Raw genomic sequence first — 22,501 nt, 5'->3', positions numbered from 1 at the left:
CTCTTCCGTTACAGAGTGACTGACTGACTGACAGACTACGTACAGCCGAAAATACTACTGCTGAACGTAGGAAGCTAAAATTTGGTATGTAGGTTCCCTGGGGAGTGTGGGTGAGCACTAAGAAAGGGGTGAAAAACTTTTATATGAAAATTCTACACCGTTGAAGTTAGTGACTCGAAAATTTGCATTTTAGTTGTTTATGACAAATTAATGAATATGTGATTTTTCTGAAAATTAACTCTCATCCCCTTCAAAAGGGGGATAAAATATTGTTTATGACTTAATACAATTTTAAATATAAAAATATGACAAATAGTAAACATACTATTTGTAGTATGTAAATTTAAAAAAATGGTAGATATTTGTAAAATAAATAACATGAAAAAGCGCTTGTCGCGTTCATTAAAAGGCGCGATATTAATTTGAGGCGGGCGAAGCCGCGGAGAAAAGCTAGTTGTAATAATAAACTTTATGTGTGTATCGACGAAATGCTATAATCTAGAAAATTCCATAAGACTGCTAATAATGCTGAGGCACTAGCCTGCTTAATGGATGGATATGGAGGATGACCCTTGACCCACATGGGCTCAATTCGTATTGGTGTATTTTAACGAGCACTGCAAATACAGTCGATACTAATATCTACTTGCTTTTTTGCTTGGACCGTTCGAATAATTTTTTGGTTACCCATCTTATGACCATTGTACTATCACTAACGCAGGCTAAACTCGAAAACAGTTTCGACATTGGGACATTCTTATTTCAAGAAACGAGTCTATCGCTTCCTCAAAAAATCGGCAATCCACCGGTGACCCATATCGGATTGCCGGTGTCCAAGGACACCCTGCGGTTTTTGCTTATTTATTTACATATTTAGAAAACCAGCGTAATAATGCCAATGGTTTTCCTTGTACTTTACATTGGTATACCCTTAACGATGAAATAAGCTTGCCATCAATCAACCCGCAAGCTCATTTGCCCACTATACTATTAAAAAATATATAATTGAATAGTTTCATAATATAATCTATCGACTTCCAATAATTGCGATAACAATGCGTTTATTCAGCAGTTTCCGATGGCTCCCGATCTATTTCGGTTTTTATAGAGCTGTGGTTTGCGATGATTCACGAGGCCGGCGTTCTATGATGAATCACTATTTTCGGACGCGATGCAAAGATCTAAGTGAAAACAAATCTAATTATGTTATTAATATTTTGATCTACTCGCTTTGAAGGATACCATTTATTAATTTACGTAGTGAATAAATAAATGGACTACGAGTTTAGCCGCTTTCGACTGATTTCAACTGACTAATTCTATCGTCAAGTCAGCTTGACGTGCGTGCCAATAGTAGCAACCAGAAACCGCAGTTGAAAGCAAAAAGAAATTTGTTTGTGAAACGTGGATACATGCAATAGATGATGATGAATGGTCGTTGAATCATACAGGAACCACAATGTTACAGCATTCAAATAGGTAAATTTTATTTAACAAAATTAAAAATTAGCTTGAGCAGTTCCGCTGACCTCTCTTTCATCTTCCCGTGTTGCTAGTTTCATTATCGGTTGTGACGCTATGAAACCCGTAGTCAACATAAAACATAAAGCGTGAAATTTAGTAGTCTCGTGACAACGAGCCGCCTTGTACGATATCCTCGAGAAAGTATAGAGAAATCGTAGAAAAAATTAAGATAGCGATTCTTGTTTTTCTCCTTTCCTTTAATTTCTCTTGGATAGTTGGAGATGCACATTGAGTAAGAATATGTATTTACGTTATTAACTTGTGCCCGTGTCGCCGTAATCTTTTATACCTATACGCATAGCATCACATCGCGTAGTTCAGGTACCCAGTGTAGTCAAAGCGCATCTAGGACATCACAGACACATCGAGTGGTGAGTGCGTTGGAAATTCAGACCTTATCGATGTATTCGAATACCGGCTTTGTTTTCGACTCGATTCCATTTGGTTTCCGATGTAGATAAATATGTCATGTCAGGCGAGAGTATGTTGAAGTTGTATTCAATTCATCTAAATGTTTTATTTTGATTAAAATATCCTTTTACCCACATGAAAATATTTCGCAGACGTTTTTATACGTCAAACATTAACTTCAAGTGAAAACTCCTAAAAACATTAACTTCAAGTGAAAACTCCTAAAAGTCATGATCTACTGCAATATTTTAATGCAAAATATATACTAATTACTAACAAAAACCTATTCTACCTATGTAAAAACTTTTACGAATCGAAGTTAACACAAGTCATTAAGTGGTAACGTTTAATTACCACTTACACTGCTGTTATTTTTTACGAGCCTGAAAGAATATATTCTAGTAGTCTTAAACATAGAGTTTGCTTGTCGTTATTGTAATCAAAACATATCTCAATTATAACGTTTTATTTTTCGCAAAAGTGTTTTTTTTTTTCTCACAGATCTCAATCCATGGCATTTGTCTCGCCACGTCCGTCATCCGATATAAAAGCCGGCCGAAGAAGCGATCATCCAATTTTTCGACTGAAGGGCGGTGTGGACTAAAGTTCATAGTAAAGCGCGCGGTTGCTGAAGGTAGGAAATACAACGTCTCACGCGGCTTCTGTTGATGTGTCAGACAGGAAAGAAACAATTGACGGTAATTGCTTTATATGAATTATAATAGTACCTATGCGTTTGATGCATGCCTCACGCCGTAACTGCCGCAAAAAACAAACGCGCACGTCAATATCTAGCCCATTTTTTCAACCTAGCTAGTGTAGAGTAATACAACGAATGTTTTGTAGAACAAGCACGTTCGAGATATCCCGAGTATCCAGCATTCAGCTGAATCCCACCCATTATTCCCGCCAAGATAGTCTTTCCGTGCGATTTGTTACTGGAAACGGATTTTAGAACAAATTCCCTTAAAACTAGGTATTTAATATTTAACATTTGTTATATTTGATCTTTGAAGTCTATATCCTATAGATGGCGACTATAATAGAATAAAAAAAGACTACAGCAACATTGTTAAAGTGAGTTGACGTTAGGCAGGCGTAATCTTCAAAAATTTTTAGCGGACAAAATGGAATGTATATTATTTCGTGAGCAAAAATGCAGGTACAAGCTCGAATTTTATGAGATTGTTTTATTACATTTTAACATGAAATTTAATAAACCCGAATGTTTAAACGTCATAAAATATCTAATAAAGAATATATTTTGTTCCCGGTTTATATTCCCTCCATTTTCCGCGGTTTCTGTGCGCAATACAAATTATACTCTCGTTGGGTTCCGTGAAGTACCACACTTCAATCATTTGATTCGATTAAAGTATTGCCTGCACGAATTTATCCCTATTTCGTTTACAATGACATAAATACGCTTATTTTCCTGTAAACCAAAAATAAATTCGTATTTTATTTTGCAAAGGTTTTATTTATAAGTGATTTACGCGATAAGGTAATAAAAGTGATAAAACCTGTTAAATTATTTTGTCCCATATTTGTCTGCCTAATGACATGACGAATATAATAATGCCCAATCAATGTGATTATATTAGCGCAATATTTTCGTCCTCTCATAGTGGGCATTATTTAAAATGCGTGGGAATTTTTATAGCGCCCTAAGAAGGCTCTATTCTAGTGTATAGCAAAATGTTAGATTGAAAAATATCACGTGACTCGTATCTACTAATTTGTTCAGGTAGTAGTGCCCGTATACAGAAAATAAAACAAAGCCGTGGTATCACTGTAGGGTTGTCGATGAAAACTATGCTGGTCTACGTGAAAAAAGAATCTGTTTTCCGTGTTTCAGCGTAACGTTATGCAATAGTTCTAGGTTCCAATTAAAACAATATTGTCAATCGTCTAAATTTATTTTGTTTCCTTTATTTTCTTCTAACCTGTCATAAAACAATTTATTGATATAAAATTTGAAATAAGACTGACACCAGTGTTAAAAATGACGCACTCTATAATAACAATAGCAATTTAGCCAATATTACATCATGGCTACTTATAATAAAATAATAAGACAGTACATAGCTACCCAGACACGTCGAAATTATAGTATTCCTCTGTTAATTACGGGAAATAAAAATATGAACAAATAATTACTTGATGAAGTAACAACCCTATCAAAATTTATCGGTACGAGTATCGCAACAGGTAACGTACGTAACAGCGGATTCCGCGAAATCGAATCGGATTTTTTACTAACTTAATTCGTTGAACATGGATACGAAACAAAAGTAGATATGAGCATTTCAATAAATAAAATTATTCTGATTGTTCTTTTAAATGTTTAATTCTCTTAGAAAATAATTCGTTTGTGAGAATTCTGAGCAAGGCATATTTTAACACTAGCTTTTGCCCGCGGCTTCGCCCGCGTGAATTGCAAAGCAAAATCTCAGTATATTTTTTATCGCGTACTGTGTAAGACTGGTAAACATATATTATTCAAATTAGCATTTTTTCTCATCTTTAGTTCAATTTTCTGTTTCCAGCTGCGTGTCACGTCCCGTAAACTTGTCCAATCCTGCGTCCTGCTATGTAATGTAAAGTTGATATCTCGTACCGTTTCCTACATATTGTGCCATCATGTTTTTTGCAATGTGTCCCGTCCCGTTTCCCACTACGTGTCTCATTCCCATTTCCCGCTCTTACTCCCACTCCCGCATTCTGCAACGCGTGCCGTTCTATTTTCCATGACGTTTTACGTCCCGATTTTTTATTAACCACAAACGTTTTTGTATTTTTGTATTTACTATTACTGTTATTTACTACAAAAAGTAAGTGTGCCAATTTTCAGGTTTTTATCTTGAAAATTGTATACAATCCCCCATACAATCTTTCATCCCCCCTTATGAAGGGGTTGAGGGTTAATTTTCAGAAAAATCTGAAATACGTATTCATTACTTCGTTGTAAACAACCAAAATCCAAATTTTCAAGTAACTAACTTCAACGGTGTAGAAATTTCATATAAAAGTTTTTCACCCCTTTCATCCCCTACGGGGTAGAATTTTCAAAAACCTTGTCTTAGTGCTCATCTACACTCCCTAGGGAACCTACGTGCCAAATTTCAGCGTCCTACGCCGAGTAATTTCGGCTGTACGTTGTCTGTCAGTCAGTCACTCAGTCAGTAAGGAAAGAGTTTTATATATACTGATAGAGTTTTGCTATATAGCTAACGATATAAATGAAATAAATAGACTAGTTTGATGTGCCCCGCACGCCTATTGTTTCATTTGTATGAATGGTCAATAAGTTTAAGAGAATTTCAAATCTACCTGTCATATACACTGATAAACTGACAAACTTCAGCCTTATTACATAAACCTACAATTCGAATATAATCTATCCGAATCATAATCCCGCAAGCCACAATTCGACAATGTTGGGATTTACAGTCCCATAATGTAGGTACAATAATTTTAATACGTACATAGCCTACTTAGCGCGGATCGATATTCTGGGCCGCAACAGGTGCCTCTGGGTACGCGGTTGCTACGACGTAGACGCTACGAGCGTCGTAGCGCCACATTTACGACGGTATGCCTCGTCGCTATGTAATGACCACTAATAGCCTGAAACTTTAACCCTCTCGTTTCCTAAAATGAGATTTTTTTAGTTAAAAAATACTACGTATCCTTTGAATTTGGAAGAAGGAGATACAACATATTTTAATCTAAAATAGGTGTGAAAAAAATTACATTAATAAGTTTATTACTAAAACTACATTTTGACGCAAGCTTTTATTATTGTCACAGAGATCTTATTCAATGTGCGATAATTTTTTTTTGTCCGTGCAGTAAACTGATGAGACCTTATCTGGAGCCGGGTGACTCTCAGTTCATAATAATTCATTCTCATACAAACTAAACGTGTGAACAAAATTTCAGCGCAATCGGTTGAAGATATCTGCTTCAAAATTGAGTTCCAAGATTCCACCCGAACACACATTGCAAGTTAAATAAAAGCTTGTAAAAAAGAAAAGTACGATTCTTTCGGATTTAGAATAAATTCCATGAAATAGTCCAAATGTAAAAATTACTGCAATCATCTTGACACCATGCAAGAAAATGTGCCAAAGCCAAATGGTTTTAGTTGTATCGTTACCACAATTTGTGTAATGCTTTATATTTTAGTTGAAATTTAGTTTCATTCAATTAATTACGCCAAAGTTTGTTCAGTCTCTCTAATGGCGTAATGTGTCACTTCTTTGAACTAATAAAATGTAGTTTGTATTCGATCTCGTCTGAGTTTAGTTCAGAATTAATGAGACAATTTGCCTTATATATGCGGCAGTGTGTAAGGTCAAAATTATCGTTTTTTCATTGACAAAGTGAGTAATGTTTTCTAATCTTTTATTGTAAACTAGTTTTGAAATACGGCAGAGAAAATATTGGCAAATGGCTATGACGTTAATTTTAACCTGCGCAGAAAAATGCAAAGTACGTCAACAAGTTTATACGACAAAAAAATCTGACTATTTCTAAGTGCTACCTATAAATGTTGTCTATAATGCAATTATAATAAATAGACAATACTTAACGGCCCACACTATAGTGTGGTAGATACAAGTAAAATGTATAAGGCACTAAGGCAGTCCTTATAAGTACTAAGCTTGTATAGCGGGTCCGATGCGCACAGAAACGGGCATTACACACCCATAACCGCAGCCAATTATCTGTGATCACAGATATACATTTTGCCCGTGCTGGGAATCGAACCCAGGACCTCGAGCCGCGGAGGTCGACGTTAAAATATTTTGTCTTTGAACATTTTGTTTCAATTTTTTTGACGACCTCTTTGGCGCAGTGTTAAAGTGCTTGCTTCAGAACCGAGAGGTCCCGGGTCCTCGGATCCCCGGTCGGGTTATGATAGTAAATGATCATTTTCTGATTGGCCCGGGTCTAGGATGTTTATCTAAGTATATATGTATTTGTTATAAAATATAGTATCTTTAAGTTAGTATCCCGTAACACAAATCTCGAACTTGCTTTGGGGCTGGCTCAATCTGTGTGATTAGTCTTAATATATTTATTTATGAAATTTTAAGTGAAAATATGTATCTTCAGATTTCTAGTATGGATACCTCTACTACATAAACTACTGTGAATTCCTGTTGCCCGTGGATCTAAATATAGGAACGTTAAACCGTAATTTGATTTTGATGAAAGCGGTCTGTTTATCGGGCTTAACTGTGAAGCAGCAATGGGGTTAAGTCTATTGCTACATTCAATCTCTCTACTGAGAATATGTCTCTTCGATGATATATGTTAATACATTTGCAATATATGCAATGATAGGTATTGTTCTAATTAATGTTAATGCTGTCGGCCTTCTAGGAACCCTTCCAAGCGGCGACAAGCTGGAATCTGTTTATTATTTATAATTATAAATTTTGTAAAAAAAAAGTATTGTTCTTATGTTCATTTTTTTTTTCTTTGAACACCTTGGGCGAATGCATTCTTTCTTTCAAAATATGTTCATTTATTCATTCACAATCGCTTATAATGTACAATATATAAATAGATTTTTGCAAAATTTTAAAACAGGTAGGTACATGAACAAGTAACTTACTAAGGGTGAGTTACACCAGTCAATTTGACGTTAACTTTAACCTCCATAGAAAAACGCAAAGTACGCCATTAACTAAACGACGACGGCGCGAACGTTAAAATTAACATCAAAGTTGATAAATGTTCAATTTCCTGAGTAGAGAAATGTATATATCTGTTTTGTCGATATAAAAAAGAATTCTGTAAGGAATCGATTTGAAATGAGTATTTTATTTGATTTCAAAGATACGTCGTTTTTCCGTATGACGGCGGAAAGGTTATTATTGCATTAGTAAATGACATGTCACGTGTTCCACAATGTAGTTAATCATAGGTTATGCTCGTGAATGATGCAGCACATTAGTTATGTTATTTTACCTAAGGTGCCTTTTTATTTTTACATACACAATACGTTGTTTAGCTGCCGACAAAATACAGCCATCGAATAAGTAATAGGTCACACAGTGGTTAAAATATATTTTCCGTAAACTAGTAAAACAACAATAAGAAAATAGATGTTTCACCGTAGAAAATACTTAATACAAATTGGTTTTATTGTTTATAAAAAAAAAAACACAGCATATTTCGTCATTTTAAAACAACAAAAACTTTTATATGATAACCAATGAATGAAGAAAACAATTTGTTATTAATTGTTGACAAAAAAAGGAGTATAGGTAAACTCCTACAGGTACAAATAAGAATTGATTAGGGTGACTTGCATCAGTCAGATTTGACGTTGACCTTAACCTGTGCGGTCCTGACGTTTAGACAAAATGGCGTACTTTGTGATTTTCTCATGTTTTTCTGCATAGGTTAAAAGTAACGTCAAAGTTGACTGATACAACCTGCTCTTAGATGACTAAGTAGTTATTTCACAGAGTTTATTAATAGCAGTGCCCATTTAAAAAAAAGTAATTATAGACCTCATTGGGCAAAGGGTATTTTGGGAACATTCACTCATGCGATAAATAACAGACCCTAGGGTACAACAGCCAAGGGCTCGCTTTCCTAATTTTTCTTCTCCGTTTTGCACGGTTTTCGGCATTCTCAACAGTCAAGCCACTTTTGCGTTTGTCCCTAGCTTTTACCAGGCCGGGGCAGTTTCATTTACTTTGAATATTTTAACCTAAAGAAAGTTATTGCGAAACCCTTTCTCATGTACCTTTCGCGAATACAACATGGAAAATATGGAAATACTTTTTTCTATATACATTATTGTCGGATCGCGTGTCTCGCTTCGTTAGGCCGCCATGAAACCTCTACACTGCCACAGAATAAACCTAATTTCACGGTAAAGTACAGTTTGTAATTACACTGATAACACATTTTGTGGAAAAATTTCATATACCTTTTGTATTCAAGACAACGTTATGTTACAAGTTAAACTAATAAAACGAATAATACTAATTATTTTATTATTATTGTATAGCACGCGGTATCCGTGGTAGGTACCGAAGGCACGTCAAACTGTAGGTTTTCTGTATTCACCCCATCGCCATATTCACCCACAACGGAACTCTAAAGGACTGTATAACGTTCAGAATGTCACCCGTTAGGTCTAGTAGTCTCTAGGTCCGGATATGCTGATCCTAAGAGTGACATTTTTATAGTAAGTTACCTATACTTATGTGTCAAAAGAAATGGTACAAATAAAAATGGTTGGGATTAAAAAAAAAACAACTTCTACTAACTGAAACCATTTTATCTAAATGATGGCAGCGCGTGGGTTAATATCAAACTTGACTGAGGCTAATTCTTCACCAAGAGGAAAATTGTTAAGAAGGATACCGAATTATGTATAAAAATAGGAACAATCTTATGAGGTTCCTATTTTTAACAAACTCAAAACTTTTTTCATCACTATGGGTACTAAATACCTATATAGGTATAATTACATTACACTGGTATTTTACCAGTTTAATGTAATTATAGTTTTAATTCCCAATAAATCTGTTAACAACATTTTGAAAAATGCCTCCGTTCCGGCAGTTAAGAACAGTCGTAAAGATGGCGCGATAAAATGAGATGTTATCGCTAAGGAAGGAAATTAGAAATTATTTACAGGTCCTCAATTGAGGTATATATCGCGTGACTGGCACGCGTGCTGGTTACTACCCGTAAAATATAGCCAGCAATGTAGCACGGTGACCAGTTTATAGTCGTTGAGGCGTCTGCTTTTGAATTCGAATTAGGTAATTAAAATGGTGTGCAAAGATGAATTCAGTGTTGGCATCGCGCGTGTGACAACCCTGCTTTTGCAGAAATACATAGGCTGCGGTGACCACTTGCCAACACCCAAGGATCGCACGCCTATTTGCCCGTTTCGAAGTATGAAGAAAAGTTGCTGATAGATTAGAGATTTACTTATAGAACCTTCTTCGATCATTTTCACTATTATTTTCGTCAACAATTACGTATGGCTTTTATTATGCTAATCGCTGTTTCTTATATTGTTAGAGACAATTGATGTCTGCCAATGCTATTTACCCAATACATATCCACATAAAACACGAAACCATTACAATTTCATAAACCTAAATTATTCGAACGTTAAAAAGAGTAACAGAAAAATGAACATTTAAAATGCCAAGAGCAGCCTAAATATTTCTTCATAAAAACTTTTATCGGAAATATGCCGTTATCAATTTCATGAAATGCCAGAAACAGTCACGTGTTTCATCAATCTAATACCGATAGATGCCACAGGTGCACGATTATTCTGCCGTCATTCAGAAGAAAGACATATCTGATTTTTTTTTATGTTACGTATTTTATGGCTAATCCCCGTGCTAGACTTAGATTTAACCGGCTCCGGTCTGAGTTGGTTGCACCTACATATAGTCTACAACAAAAAGCTGGCAACACATTTGTGTAAACCATCTGAGACCAGCTGGATCTAAACAAGCAAACAAGCCGAAATTGTCAGTGTTGTTGTTGTGTTGTGTAAACCTACGTCTAGCCTAAGATAGGCTACACCTAAGTATTACCACCTGATACAGGCTACAAATGTGTCAAGCCACACTTTGAGTTTTAGCCCTGACATAGGTATTAGTACGTCAGCAAACAAAAGACTATTCCGATCATAAATATTACTAAATTTAATAAAATACAGTTATATCTTTTTGACTTACGACAACGTCAATATTATTGTGTAGGGTATTTTTCACGCCTTATAGGAAATATTAAAAAGAGCGTGTACTACGAACATAGGTCAACAAAAAAAGAATAAAAAATTGCTATGAACAATAACGTGTACGTACATATCCATATATAACTTATGAATAATTCAAAACATAATTCTATATTTGTGCAGGACGACGGCGGCGTCGTGTATCGTAATAAGTAAAAATTTTAAATCTTCATTTGTATGATACAGAGATTATTGCGTCCGGAAAAAAATATTCCTCAAAAGGGAATGCGTGTACCATGCGATCAATAGATAAAAAATACTTACATTTTTGTATGAAATAACTTTTAACACGGACACTAATTAATACAAAAATATTATGCTTCAAAAAATATTTTGTACGTGAAAAAATTCGCTGACACAACAGTTCAGCCATAGATATTGCACTAGATATCGCAAATGATAGACAAAAATACAATTTCGTTTCCCGTTCAACGTTTACGTTCAGCAAATTAAAAAATACAAAATCGCGTCATTTAGGTACAAGTTATTTCAAATAGAATATACTACTCGTATTTTTACCACAATAACGAATAATCAATTGGATCATAATGACAATATTATAATTGATTACAGTATATATTAACTCTTGCAGAAACTCCACCTCATCTCCATCCAACTACAAAAAGACATTAAAAAAATTATGAGTTTAGAGGAAGCGAGTGAAGGTTGTCTTGTGAACTTGGCAAGTGGAAATCCCTAGTCTCTGCTTATCTTCATGGAAAAAAGGCGTCATAATATGTATGTAAAATAAGGTTTTGGCATTTATTACGACAAATGTCATTGTTTAGTATAGTTTATTGATTGCGCGTTTCACGACTCCGAGATATCATCAGTGACATTCAATTTTCCAACAGAAATGTAACGAAGCCGAACCATGAATATGTCTATTCATCTTGGCGTATAATTCACAATTCACACCCAATAATACTGATATTCTAATTTGATTTACGACTTCGAGGTAATTTGGATTGCGTGACTTTTGTACGCTTTGATACTTTGTACAACATATTTGTGATGGATTTGTGAGGAGACGCTGTAAGAAAATTCTGTAGAATATATTTATGAGAAGTGTTAAAGTTAGAAGAAAAATTGAAAACTTATGTGTTTTCCTCTTTGTCTCTTGTTTATATGTATCTAAAGTGAAACAGCTGGATAGTTTTGAAACGTTTTAAAAATTATAAAATAGGTTACTCACAAAAAAATTTTTGCCATTGTTATATTAAATTAGGAATTAGACCTCAGGCACTTTTGTACCTCAAAAGTCATGTAGTAATTTCTCAAAATGCTACAAACTACTGACATATTTAACGTACGCATGACATTATATCAAAAGTAGATCAAAAAACAAATCAAAATGACGTTCTGTTCAATTATTTAAAAACTTAATCAATTTTAGTTAAATGTTAACTTTTCATTAATTCCGTTCTTTGAAGCTTAATTCTACAGTGATTGCACTTAAAATTCTCCAAGTAATGTAAAAATCATTTTCAAAGGGTTTCGGAACAGTCTTAAGCAAGGTACTCACTTAGAAGTTTTAATGACCTATAAGTTATTTACTTTGAGAAGAACGGCAAATTCTTGTCTATTTTAACAACTTAAGAATGCTTACCTCGTTTTCTTCGATGACACTTCTTTTGTTTTATTTATCGTAGCTTTAATAAAACACGCAAAGTCAGATATACCAAAATACCTGTGGCGATTTTTAGAGTGAGTGCAAATAAAAATACAAATGTTAGAAATAAAAGACATTTCAAAGTACAAACGAATTGGGTATAAAATGATTTTTTTTGTCTCATTCATCCCGGATTGATATCATGTCTAATATTCGACTAATATACACTATATTATAGTCATATCGTAGCGTCTCTCACGTAATTAAAATTTGTTTTTAGATTTATTTTTTGTCCATTTGGTTTTCCTCAATTCTTTATTAAATCATCAAATCTTTTGTTCAGAAATTAAACATTCACATTTTTCAGGTATTTTTTTTACTATATAGTAATTTCTCAAATAACTACAAACTATACTTATAAATTTTGTCTGCAAGTGCAAGGCAAACTATCCCAACAATTTCATTAGCATTATAAAATACATACATTCAATCCACGGATAAAAAGGCAATATAAGAAACTAACTGATCAAAAGTGAACTTTCATTCGACATAAAATTTTTACATTTAATTATCCAATATTCCCGATAGCTTTATCGTTCAATCACAAATAAATACTTTTGTTTCATTTCCATCAATTTAATTAATAGGCTTCGTATCGGCGACTCTGTCATTCCATTTGATTATATTGAAATATTAATTAATGTAGTAAATTAATTAAGTAGCAATTTACTTAACTCGGGTAATAACTTTTGTGATAATCTAGTTAAAATATCTGCAGTTTTAAGTAGGAAGCCATACGAATAGAAGATTTTTGCCGTATTAAAACCAGCTACGATATCAAGCTGCAAATTGGACTGACGGAACTAGGGACGCCGGAGACCGTGTGAGGTGAAGAAGAAAAGAGGAAGAACCGGGAAAACACGTAGAAGATAGCGAGGGAGAGAAGTTGTGTGAAGGAAATGAAAAATACTTAGTATGGTGTATTTTTCCATTATTTATGAATGAACTTAAAAGTTCGTGAACTTTTTTGCAGTGAAGTACTCGTACTCTGGACGATTCTGAAGGACGTTTTCTAAAACGTGACATGTATGAACAAAGAAATATAGAACTCAAATGAAAGTCAATCCTGCGGTTGCATTTCACCGTCTGTTCACATATTCATAGATTGATCGCTTATTAACCCATATTTTATGTGGTATATTATTAGAGTACACTCGACCTGACTGAGTCAGTGAAGTTTACCGCCCGCTGACCCCAGATAAGTACGGATTAAACTAAAGTACAGTCTAGTAATGTACTGTTACTAGTTTCTCTGCGTAGACCCTTATGCGGTGCTAATAACGGTGAATTTGCAACATATTTTCGTGTTCGCTGTACTCAGTGACCACGAGGACTATCCTATGCAAAGTTTCGGCTATTTGCGGTGGTGAGTTCGAAACAAACAGACTTACGCATTAGTAAGTTACGAAGATAAGGCTTGTTTATAGCTATGCTTGTGCGAGTTTCTTGGTGTTATCGAAAATTCAGTACCGCCGGTATAATTATAACACCTTACTAATATTGTAAATTCTAAATGTGAAAGTTTGTGAGGACGTTGTATGTGTGTATGTTTGTTACTATCTGGATGCAAAATCTTCTGGATGAATTGTTATGAAATTTGGCACACGGGTATAATATAACCTGGAATAACACACAGCGTACTTTATAATTATTTATCAACCAAATTAAGACATATATCCTCATATATAAATGTAAAACAAATATAATCAACTAACATTTTAAAATATGATTTACTTAGATTCTGTCTAATTTTTTCAATCAATCAATATATTTATTTGCATAAAATGTAGGTACAGAAAGGTGTTACAAAATTATATTATTTCCCATATACATTTTACCTCTTGCGGAGGTATGCAAAATTAAATACAATAAAAATATTAGGTACACAGTCAACATTAGAAAATTAAAATACAAAATCATCCAACACGTTTGCAATACATACATAAATATTTGCAATAAATTACCATAAAGTATAAATTATAATGGCATGACGTCGAATTAACAAATTGTTACGTCGGTAGTATAATTTAATTGCTGTCATTCATAAAATCTGTAACAGAGTAATAGCATTTGTCACACAACCACTTGTATAGCTTCTTTTTAAATATTGTTATATTTAGGCTTCTATTCTCCTATCTTATTGAATATCTTTGTACTCATACCCACACATGAACTGAACATTGCTATCTTGTGTGGCATATGACTGAGTTCTTCTATTCGCAATGGTGACAACCATTGCGAATAGAAGATACAAATTCAAAACGTTTTAAATTTGTTTTAACGAATACTGCTTTTTTTTATCCTTCACAATCAAAAACTACTTCGACTTATTCTCAAAAAATTAATAATAGCTATATAAATACTAAAAAAAAACTTATTAAAGCACCCCAGCAGCTTTTGATTAGCGTCCCTTTTGTGTCGACTGCGAAAATCATTTCTCTATAGAAACGAAGGAATCCCGCTTTTACAAGTTGTGATGAAGCTGCAATAATAACAACCATTGTTGAAGAACGCCGGGTTTATTTTGGGTCCCTTATTATTTGCTTGTATTAAGAGAACCGTAGATTTTACTTATTTTCAAGATCATTTTCTGTAATTTTTACCCCTAGTATTTAATTTAATATATATAATTGGTATATCGTGAAGGCGAAGTTTGAATTGATAGATCCGAAGTATTCCGATGTGCAAATTAGTTTAACTTATACCAAAGTAGAGTACAGCACGTCAATCTATTCAAAATTATTGCAATTTCGGTATTACATATTATTAGCATACAGACCATACAGAGTTATCGACTATGAATGAGGTAGTGACTTTTATTTTGTTCTATTTTATAATGTTCTGCGGAAATTTGATTCATTTCCGCCGTCGTCGTTAGAGAAAAATCTTTAAAGGTGGTATTTTTAGCTGCAATATGCCGATAGTCGGGTCGATCTACCCCCTTCCCCTGGTATCCGTCGCTTTGTGCCGGTTCCGGGGCGGGTCAAAGGCATATGTCAAGTGGAGAAAACTTGGGAAATCGTATTCATATCGTTTTTTTTCTCTTATTTTTGTTTTTTTTTTGCGTTGTTATACTATTTGAATTGAACGGCACGTCAATAAATCTGAACATACTGAGATTTTGCTACGAAATTCACGCGGGCGAAGCCGCGGGCAAAAGCTAGTTATTTTATAAAGTAAGAAAATCTCATTTAAAATTAAAATAAAATAAAATTCATTCAATTCGGAAACTCGATCCATATACACTTAATTTAACTTTTGACACCGTTGTAAATTAAACGTGTTTTACATTATGAAAATGTCACAGAATCATTTGCCAAAGTTATTTTTTTTAAATAGATAAATAAGCGTTTTTAGCAGCCGGGTAATAAAATGGCGAAATTTCGCCCCGTTATCCGGAAAAGCTTTCGATACCTATTGAAAATTCTGTCTGCCTTCAGCGAGAAAAGCCGCCGATTTAATGCATTTTCCCGTTAAATATTTTAACGCGCTAAATCCGACTACGCGGTTACTGTCGCCGCGTTTGATTCTGGCTTTAAAACGATCTGTCTGGTTTTATGATCTGGCTTTATACATATACCTCTTCGTCGTGATTTAATACTTTACCTACTTTTAAAATGTATTTTCCCTTTCTGTTATATTCCTTCATGCAATACATTAATTTTACAAGCTTCTATTTAAATTGCAATGTGACTATGAATGTCCCTGTCTTTTCGGGTGGAATCTTGCAACTCAATTTGACCTCTTAACTGGTCCATCACCCCGCTTCATTTTATAATTAGTCGTTAACTAATTCTAACAATATTAAAACTTATTTTTAGGTAAAGTCAAGTACTAACTAGCAAAACTTTCTTCATAACTCTAACTAGTTTGGTATAACCGCCAATGCACGATTGCCCGTCCACGTTGGCCATTTGGGATTTGGGTAAATGTCACGGGCATTTGTTTCAAAAAGAAAATTACAGAAAATATCTAACGTGTAATTGTAATAATTTCAGTAGATTAAATAAAAAGTTAAATTTTGACCACTTGTCCATAACTATTAACATATCTTTTACAGAATTAATTTATTATGCACCAGCATATACTTGCAGTCAGTCCGGGCTCCGCTCGGGTAAAAACATAGTTATATACTCAAACCTTCCTCAATAAACACACTATCTATTGCTAAAAACTTCATGAAAATTCGTGTAGTAGGTTTTGAGCTTAACGCGAACAGACAGACAAATGCGGCAGAGTATTTAAGTTTTTTTCTCTCTTTCATCTATACGTGTCACTGGTAACACGTGTCTGGCACGTGTCATAGCCATGATCAAAGCCAAAGGTTCACTTCTGTACTCTCACTGTTTCAGTCTTTAAGCGACCAACCCCCTAAATGAGCTTAATTTGTGGAGGATTGCTTGTACTTTGCCGTTATTGTTGTAGAACCGTCTCTACTTTAGATTATGAGAATTAGTCGGACGTATTTCGTATTGTTCTACTAAAACTTTGAAACATTTCAGCGATATTACTGTAACTTATAGTACTTACTTATTTAGTTTTTGATGTATCACACACCCGCCGGGATCTACTATATTCGTTAGTATTAGTAGTGGATATTTTAGAACACGAAAAAAGAAACTAAAGATATTTATACTTGTCATAAATACACCTATCCTTTGTTAGTCCCTTTGCTTTATAGCTGAGTTATATAGAAATTTCGAAAAAGATAGTCCTTTCCTGTCCACGAATCCATCATAACAGGAAGGTGTTAAACATTTTGATCGATCTGAAAGAAATCTTAGTCATACTTCTTTATATATTATAGATGAAACAATGCCTATTTGTGCAGTAACGTTTTTAAATACATAACTTTTGCACCTTCCTTATGTCTTGTTGTGGACACAATGGCGATGACTTGATAAAATATTTTGTCGACAGAATGCTTCGGTGCCGTGAGACGAGCGCAGGGTGAGGAGAGGGTGGAGCGATGACCGCTCCGGAGCCCTTGGTGCTGCAAGCGCTGCAAGGGCACACCCAGCAGAGCACCAAATGGCCTGGTCCCCGCGCTGTGAAAATCTACATCACTTCTGTTTACAATGGTAAGGATGATACATGTGTAGTAACGCTTCGACAATGGGCACGCGATAAATTACCGCACTAGATGTTGCCCGAATTTTGAGATAAAATATAGCCTATAGTAACCTTGGATAATGTACCCTTCTAATGGTGAAAGAATTTTTGAAATCGGTTCGGTAATTTCGGATATTACCCGCCTCAAATATACAAACTCACAAACGCTTACCTCTTTATAATAATAGCATAGACTTGACGCGAGACGAGCGCGGGGTGAGGAGAGAGGGAAACGATGATGCTCTGGAGCCCTAGGTGCTGCATGCCCAGAAGAGAACCACCTAGCACCCGTGCTGTGAAGATCTACATCGCTTCTGTCTATTATAATGACTATATAACTACATAATATATATTAACGGGACTTAGCACAAACCTTTTTTATTGAATGTGTTTGATATTTTCTATATTCTCCACCACAACTTCACACCAATCTGGCTGGACGGCGGCGACGGCGACTGGAAGGGCATTGAAACATCAGCAACAATAAATTAAATAAATTTCGTGCTAAGTCACGTTATTAATATATTTATGCGTTGAAAGCGCCAAAGTTTATTTTATGGAGTATAATAAACACTAATATTGAGGATATCATATTTGTATAGTAACGCTTCTGAGGATGGACACGATATTACATAGCATTTGCCGTAAGATGAGCGCGGAGTCAAGAGAGAGGAACAATGACCGGTCCAGAGCACTTGGAAAGGCACACCCAACAGTGGCATGATCGCTGAGCTGTCCAGATATTCTTTTTGTTTGATCAAAATCTTTTTAAATATATAACCGCATCAGCTGTAATGTAAAAGCCTTGATATAAATAGACTCAAAAATAACTTTCTAAAAAGTCGGCAACGTATCGGTGATCGGGATGTCTACCTAGGTTGCTGGTGTCCATGGGCTGTGGTGTTTATCATTATAAAAAAAAAAACAAAATCGCATTAAATAAAAGTTTTCAAGTGAACAAAACGCCAAAAAAACTCGTGCCGCACTTATACCCACGTATCTTGTTTCCGCTCTCAGATCTCCATTGTGTTCCAAGGTTCTTACCACTTGTGGGGCTTTTCACAGGGATATTCCAATTTTTTTATTTTTTTATTTCAGACTTTCGCGAGGAGAGACGGCAGATACTCGAGATGGTTGGGCCGGAATTGCAGTCCACTTACGACGATCGATATATTGAGGTATGCGACATGTATTTTATATTTTTTGTTAGATAGAAGCAAGTACAGTAAAATATACTTTAATAATAGCAGCGCACAATTATTATCACTTATTGTTTTGACGACCGCCAGGGACAAATACCAATCTGTCACATAGATAAATTTATCTATGTATTATTATAAATGTCTTTGATACAAAAAAGGACATTGAAAAAGTAACTTTACTTTTAAAAAACTGTGTTCTTTAATATGCTTAATTCAGTGGGCGAGGATAAAAATATTGGAAAAAAGTTACTGCGTAATGTTTTTTTTTTTTTTGAGACACTTCGAATCCGCAGCTGGCGGAGCGACATTAACCACATTGAGAGCTAAACTTTTTACATTTAAATATTTTACGACTATTACTAGGTACTTCCACTCACACCACTTACATAGGTACCTACTTAATCCATTTATGACAAGTTGATAAATAGTTAGTTGCTTTTATAAACTAAACGACTAAGTAAATAAACGACATAATTAACCTGATCGTCATCAAATTAGTTATTATTGAGGCCGCTGAAATCATCAGATCATTGGTTTCTGCGTGAGTGATTAACTTTTAGCTTCATTACTTTATTGTTTTCCGCGCGATTTCGATCTGAAAACCTCAATATGTTTTTCGAATTCCTAACCTAATTTTACGTACGCAACTCGAAATACATACCACTCTGTGTATCACGTTTCAAACAAACTTCGCTACACAGCCGTCGACACTGTCTCCCTGAATTTGCGGAGTTGGGGCGCTTTTCACTAACTTTGTGGTCTTCCAGCCCCCGGTGCTAATCAGCCAAGGTTCCATGTATAGCTATCCATTTGGAAAATAATATTGTACTGGAAATTTAAATTTTCTCGGTGGAGTAGGATCTTTGTATTCTGTATCGTTGTATTTTTCTGTATGGTAGTAGCCAACTCAAACCGAACGGTTAGTACATTTGTATGTCATTGGCCTCTCCTAAAATTTTGTCATATTGCATGTATGATCTAGCGTGTTACAGGTGTTTGTATGAAATAACTTTATTACATAAAAATATACACACAGGAATATAATTCTGACAATGCAACGACGGACTTATCATAGGATAAGTTTCATAGGAAAGGAAAAACATTCAAAAATCAGAGGGTAAATGAAGAAGCAATACAAAAGAAGTGATTTCTGTGAAGATCAGTTTTCACAAGCTGTATATAAATACAGCAATTGTTCTTTACGATGACGTAATGAATAAACAAAATTTAAGTTTGAGCTATTTCCAACAATTATATACCCAAACTGTGTAGCGTATCTACACATTACAGTCAACACAAGTTGGTCTGTCTGTTACGAGTTCTCGCTTCGTGGGAACGCCGAATATCTCAAACTTTACAGGATTGAAGCCGCAACTTTGTAGGCTTTCTAGAACTGAGTTAGTACACTAGCTTTTACGTGATGTAAATTCATATTATATTATCACGCGTGGTTGTATCTTCACGTGGTAGTAGCTGATGAATAATTAAAGACAGGACAGTTTGTATGCTGTTGACTGTACAACTTAAGGCGATACATTATGCAACCTTTGGGGGAGATGTGATGTGGTGAGGTGCGATTTGATTGGTTATAATTTAAGTTTAGCATTTTATCTTTACGGGATATTTTCCTGCTTCACTACTTCTAACCCATGATTCACATTTGACGTTTAAAGACAGAACGTTTTCGGAAAATCCTAATCGGGTCTGGCCTTAATAGTTATGTTAAAAATATTCTTTTCTATAATAAAATTAAGGACTGTGATCATTTCTGCAACTATTCGTATGATTCGCCACATATTTTTATTTTTCGTTTTGCTTATTAAGTCATTTGGAGTCAGTCACTTTTCTCCTAATATTTGCAACTTCATTCAAAAGTTTTCCTTTTTCGCCAACAAGGTATATTTACCTATTGTAAGACTAATGTTCGGTACAATTTGTGGTCTCAGGCTATAAAAACAATGCAGGTCAGGTCTTTATAGGCCTCTTCTCAGTCGATTTAATCTAGATTAAGTAATAACGGAAAGAAGTAAAAATATATAATCCTATTACGTAGGTAGGTAGCATAAGATAGTGTTTTATAAGAGCTAAGTTATATTTGGAATCAATTACTACTTGGGTTAAGCCCGAACTAAATCTTTAGGCAGTTAATATTACGAGTGTAATAATATCCAGATGCTTGTCATGGCATGTGTTAAACCCAAAGAAATTAATTAATATGAAACAGATGCATCTAAGCAATGAGTTAGTAGATCAACCTAAGTATTCTAGAAAGTTTTGACGTTCAACATTACTTTTGGTTTATATCATACATAGCATACTGTATTATTAATACACTGCCCATAGAAAAAAAAATGTTATTAGTACAATTTCATCTTTGTTGACTTTGTTTTTGTTTCACATTGATCTAATATTATACGTAGTGTAGTATGGCCAACAACCTACCTGCATTGACCCACTATATGCAACCTATCATCATCATCATTAACAACCTAACCCACCCACTGCTGGGTCACACTTTTTTTTGCCCCACTTCCGACGGTCCTGTACCATCACATTCCTGTGACCCAAGCAGTGTCATGCAATCTATACTTGATTATTATAAAACAAAGTAACTTTGCTATAACTATTGTAGTACCTATTTTAAGTATGTAGTTATTAATTTTTTCTATAAACTAACATAAATAAGAAAGTTATCAAACTAAAGTTGTGTAAGTTTTGTCACAGTACTGCCTACCACTATTAATAATAGTAAATAATATCGAAAATTACAACAACTATCGTAAGCTTTAACATATTTCATTTATTCTAAAGGTCATGTGAATCAATAGAACTGTGTATTATTAATAGTTATTTATTATTCAATATATAATTTAGCGTTATCCTAATCAGTTGTCCATTAAAATCATTAACTATTTCGTCACACAAACGTGTAACAGCAGAAGGTAAATAATTCCCGACTAATATTATAAATGCAAAAGGTAGCTCCGGTCCGAAGGTCGTATACGAATGTTCGTCATCATAATTACCACTAGCCATTTTAATGTGCTGGGGCACTGACCTTCCTTACCCATTTATACTGTTATTATATTATAAGGAAAATATTTGTATTTTTGTTTGTAACAAATAAACTCAAAACTACTGGACCGATTTTGATGAAATTTGGTACAGCGATAGATGAAACATTACATAACTAACATAACCTAAAAATTAATTATGCCTCATTATTGTATTCCAAAAAAATAGGACAAAATAAATTATGCGAAAAAAGGACCCCTTTTGTCCACGTAACCGTTTGATACGATAAATTGCTTTAAATCTATCAACATTTGCTAAGGCAAATGTTGATAGATTTAAAGCAATTTATGATGACCGACCCCAGATGATGGCACAAGGTAAGCCTTGTGCCATCATCTGGGGTCGGCGCAAAAAGTCTCTTCCCTCCACAATTCTCTATCTTTTTTGGATCCACCCCCAGCAACCTCATATCCTCCCTGACACAATCCATCCATCTCTTCCTAGGCCTTCCTACTAAAAGCTTTCCTCAGTAAATTATTGTCTTCTCTCTTCATCACGTGTCGAAATTGCTTTAAACCTAATTAGTTTTAAATATTAACTAAAATGAAAATAGAAAAAACGATAGCTACTTACAGTGTATAAAGTTCAAGAAAATATAATGGCCGTGGTTGGAAGTTTGTGAAACTTGGACAGCTTACTTCTGAATGCTTTACTAGACTGTGACGAACACGGGCGGGTTTAAACGATCCCGGGGGTTGGGGTGGA

General features: G+C 34.6%; 1 protein-coding gene across 3 annotated transcripts in view; it reads left to right on the top strand.

The window, feature by feature from the left end:
• LOC128670601 (uncharacterized protein) overlaps positions 1-22,501 on the top strand; it is an 83,057-nt gene that overhangs the window by 15,888 nt on the left and 44,668 nt on the right. Inside the window, exons 2-4 of one of the 3 annotated variants that reach the window (XM_053746391.1) lie at positions 2,437-2,569; positions 17,328-17,488; positions 18,618-18,697. In XM_053746391.1, coding sequence (XP_053602366.1) covers positions 17,377-17,488; positions 18,618-18,697 — 192 coding nt within the window. In that variant the 5' untranslated portion in view covers positions 2,437-2,569; positions 17,328-17,376. Of the gene's footprint in view, positions 1-2,436; positions 2,634-17,327; positions 17,489-18,617; positions 18,698-22,501 lie in introns of those variants that run through there. The other 2 variants (XM_053746392.1, XM_053746390.1) reach the window with 2 other exon arrangements.

This window comes from Plodia interpunctella, chromosome 6, assembly GCF_027563975.2.
Source record: "Plodia interpunctella isolate USDA-ARS_2022_Savannah chromosome 6, ilPloInte3.2, whole genome shotgun sequence".
NCBI lineage: Eukaryota > Metazoa > Arthropoda > Insecta > Lepidoptera > Pyralidae > Plodia > Plodia interpunctella.
This window is presented reverse-complemented; position numbering and strand designations above follow the sequence as displayed.